Source organism: Archocentrus centrarchus, chromosome 9 (genome assembly GCF_007364275.1).
Source record: "Archocentrus centrarchus isolate MPI-CPG fArcCen1 chromosome 9, fArcCen1, whole genome shotgun sequence".
Lineage (NCBI taxonomy): Eukaryota > Metazoa > Chordata > Actinopteri > Cichliformes > Cichlidae > Archocentrus > Archocentrus centrarchus.
The window spans coordinates 1,310,443-1,313,391 of NC_044354.1; the positions used below are offsets into that span (position 1 = coordinate 1,310,443).

Below are 2,949 nucleotides of genomic sequence, written 5' to 3' on the forward strand. Positions count from 1 at the left end.
ACTTTACAAATAGCACAGAGAAACAACAGAAAAATGTTGCTGCTGACAAAACAGTGTAAGTCACACTGAATAAACAATGTCAAGGTGTGACCTCTGATTGTTAACCCTTTCACCCATTCTGTGACCCCGTGTTGTACGAGAACTGCCACTGAAAGGGTTTTCTAAGCTCGCTGGCCCCTGGAAATGTGGACAAAACCCTCCATATTCAGTGCATTTCTATGACACGGCTGCTGGCTCAGGGGGTTTGGACAAAGGGCCGGTGCGGTCTGGTCTAGTATAAAAGGAAAGGGTTAAACCAGGTAGGGTACAGTTCAGTGCAAGAGCAGAAGCATCATCAGCAGCCCACTAACCAGCAGCATGACCACCACCGGAATGAACATGATGAGCAGGGTAAGTTTTTATTTCCACGAGCGTAGTGCACTTTGAATCGTGCTGTTATAGAAAGATAAACTGAGAATTCCCTTTAAGGTCTTAAACACATGGTGGTAAGAATATAATATTTGTATTTGTAAGAATAACTGATCAGGAGGTGTAATGTGAATGGTGTCGCTCATTTTCCTCGGCTTTAAAGCATCTTTTCTTCCCTATTTTGATTTTCTTTACTGGTTTTACTGGATCTTTTACTGGTTTCTTTACTGGTTTGGTTCAGTCACTGCAACAGGCAGTTGTTTTTCCAGCTCTTAAATGCTGCCAACACATCACTAAACACTGACTGAAAAAGCATTGCAAACTGGACACAGACTTAGTGAGATAAAATGTCACCACGTGCATGTTTCTGTTCAGAGCTTCTCTAATGAGCTGAACAGCTCCCAAAGAGAATTGTGCCGTCCCACTGTGAGTACCTTTTGTTAATCTGACTGTATACATTCAAATGTGTGCACATGTGTAAGTGATGTGTAAATGTTACTGGGTTTAACCTGGTAAGACTACATTTGCTACTTTTATAGAAAAAAAAAGAGCGATTGCTCATTCAGACATGAAGCTGACACATTAAGAGTTAACAGAAAGGAGTAAATGTCTAAATTGGCTTATTGTTTATTGCGAGTTTAAACCTGAACCATAACTGTCTATTTATCAGCACCACCACTGAACTCACCAACTTTGAATGTTTTTACTAATTTCACAAAAACATTTGCAGCTTTAAATACTGTTTGCCTCTCATGTCCTTTTTCCCTCTCTCGCCCCTCAGGTCATCTTCTACGAGGACAGGAACTTCCAGGGTCGTTCCTATGAGGTCATGAACGACTGCCCTGACATGTTCTCCTACCTGAGCAGGTGCCACTCCTGCAGGGTTGAGAGAGGCTGTTTCATGGTGTACGACCGTCCCAACTACATGGGCAACCAGTACTTCCTGAGGAGGGGCGAATATGCTGACTACATGAGCATGATGGGCATGAGCGACTGCATCAGGTCCTGCCGTATGATCCCCATGGTAAGATTTCACTCCAGGTAGATTTACTCTGGATGACATCAGTGGAATATTTTGGGTTAAATCCATTTGTCTTCTGCACCACAGCACAGAGGATCCTACAGGATGAGGATCTACGAGAGGGAGAACTTCGGTGGTCAGATGTACGAGCTGATGGACGACTGTGACAACATCATGGACCGTTTCCGCATGTCCAACTGCATGTCCTGCAACGTCATGGAGGGCCACTGGCTGATGTATGAGCAGCCCCACTACAGAGGCAGGATGATGTACATGAGGCCTGGAGAGTACAGGAGTTTCATGAACATGGGCTTCAGCGGCATGAGGTTCATGAGCATGAGGCGCATCACTGACTCCTGCTTTTAGGCTGTTGTTGCACTGAATAAAGCTGTCATGAACTGAACTACTGGTTTGTTTAAGTCATGGTTTATTCTGAATAGGCTACATACAAACATACAGAATTCTCAGGAGGAAAAGTTGCTTATATGGATCATTCTGCTGAATTGGTTCAAATTCAGAGTTGGAATTTGTTTAAATTTCTATTGAAACTTTTACCAGATTTCTGTTGCTCTGCATCTAAAGGACAAATACTTAGTAACGAAACACTCAGTGTTCATTTGGTATTTTCAAACTATCTCTCCCCTCAGCCCCAACCCCTCACAGCAGATGACTGCCCCTCCCTGAGCCTGGTTCTGATGGAGGTTTCTTCCTATTAAAAGGTAGTTTTTCCTTCCCACTGTCACCAAGTGCTTGCTCACAGGGGGCAGGTCAGGTGTAGCCCACTGTTCCCTCAGAAGATGGGTCTAAACTCACATCCATAAAGGTTTAAGACATTAAACCTTTACTGGGAAACAGCTGGAGGTCCTTCATCAACCAACTGATCAGTAAGTGAAGAAAAGAGAACTTTGTAGCTGCTCCATCCACCCTGTTTGTTTCACACAGGGAAAAACTGCAGTACGGAAGTTAAAATATGCAGATGAACTGTTAATGTGAAAAAAAGTATTTTTTATCCAGTTACTCGGGTAATCAGTGGAATAATTGATAGAATACTCAATTGCTAAAATAAGCGATAGTTGCAGCCCTGCTGAAATTTGCAACATACCATAAGCCAATGCATCACCTCCTCACATAGGAGCAACAGGATTCAGGTGATTGTTGTAAGTAAGTAAAGTTTATTTATATAGTGCTTTTCACAGACAAAAAGTCACAAAGCACTGTACAATAATTAAAACACAATATCAAAAAAACCCAGATAAAACACCATGTTATAAAAATATTAACATTACCATATTAAAAGAATAAAAATAAAGTCAACAGAAAGCCTGGTTAAACAGAAATGTTTTCGACTGTTTTTTTAAAAGACGCCACAGAGTCAACTAAACGGAGCTGGAGTGGTAAACAGTTCCAGAGCTTTGGCACCACTGCCTGAAAAGCTCTGCCCCTCCCTGGTCCTTAGTCTTGTATGTGAGACGACTAAAAGATTTTGATTTTGTTGTGTGAGAGACTGTTGACTTCTGTAA

At 42.1% G+C, this 2,949-nt stretch overlaps 1 protein-coding gene across 1 annotated transcript; it reads left to right on the plus strand.

Annotated features, from left to right (window-relative positions):
- Positions 1 to 283: 283 nt before the first annotated feature.
- On the plus strand, positions 284 to 1,832 carry LOC115785559 (gamma-crystallin M2-like). The gene is made up of 3 exons (XM_030737286.1): positions 284 to 390; positions 1,190 to 1,432; positions 1,517 to 1,832. Exons 1-3 carry the CDS (start codon positions 358 to 360, stop codon positions 1,793 to 1,795), a joined length of 555 nt encoding a protein of 184 aa, XP_030593146.1. The 5' UTR covers positions 284 to 357; the 3' UTR covers positions 1,796 to 1,832.
- Positions 1,833 to 2,949: the final 1,117 nt, after the last annotated feature.

Excerpts from the sequence above, each read along its gene's own strand:
- LOC115785559 (XM_030737286.1), top strand. The coding sequence starts at position 358 with ATGACCACCACCGGAATGAACATGATGAGCAGG. Across the intron at positions 391-1,189 it reads GAATGAACATGATGAGCAGG|GTCATCTTCTACGAGGACAG; the intron begins GTAAGTTTTTAT and ends CTCGCCCCTCAG. Across the intron at positions 1,433-1,516 it reads CCTGCCGTATGATCCCCATG|CACAGAGGATCCTACAGGAT; the intron begins GTAAGATTTCAC and ends TCTGCACCACAG.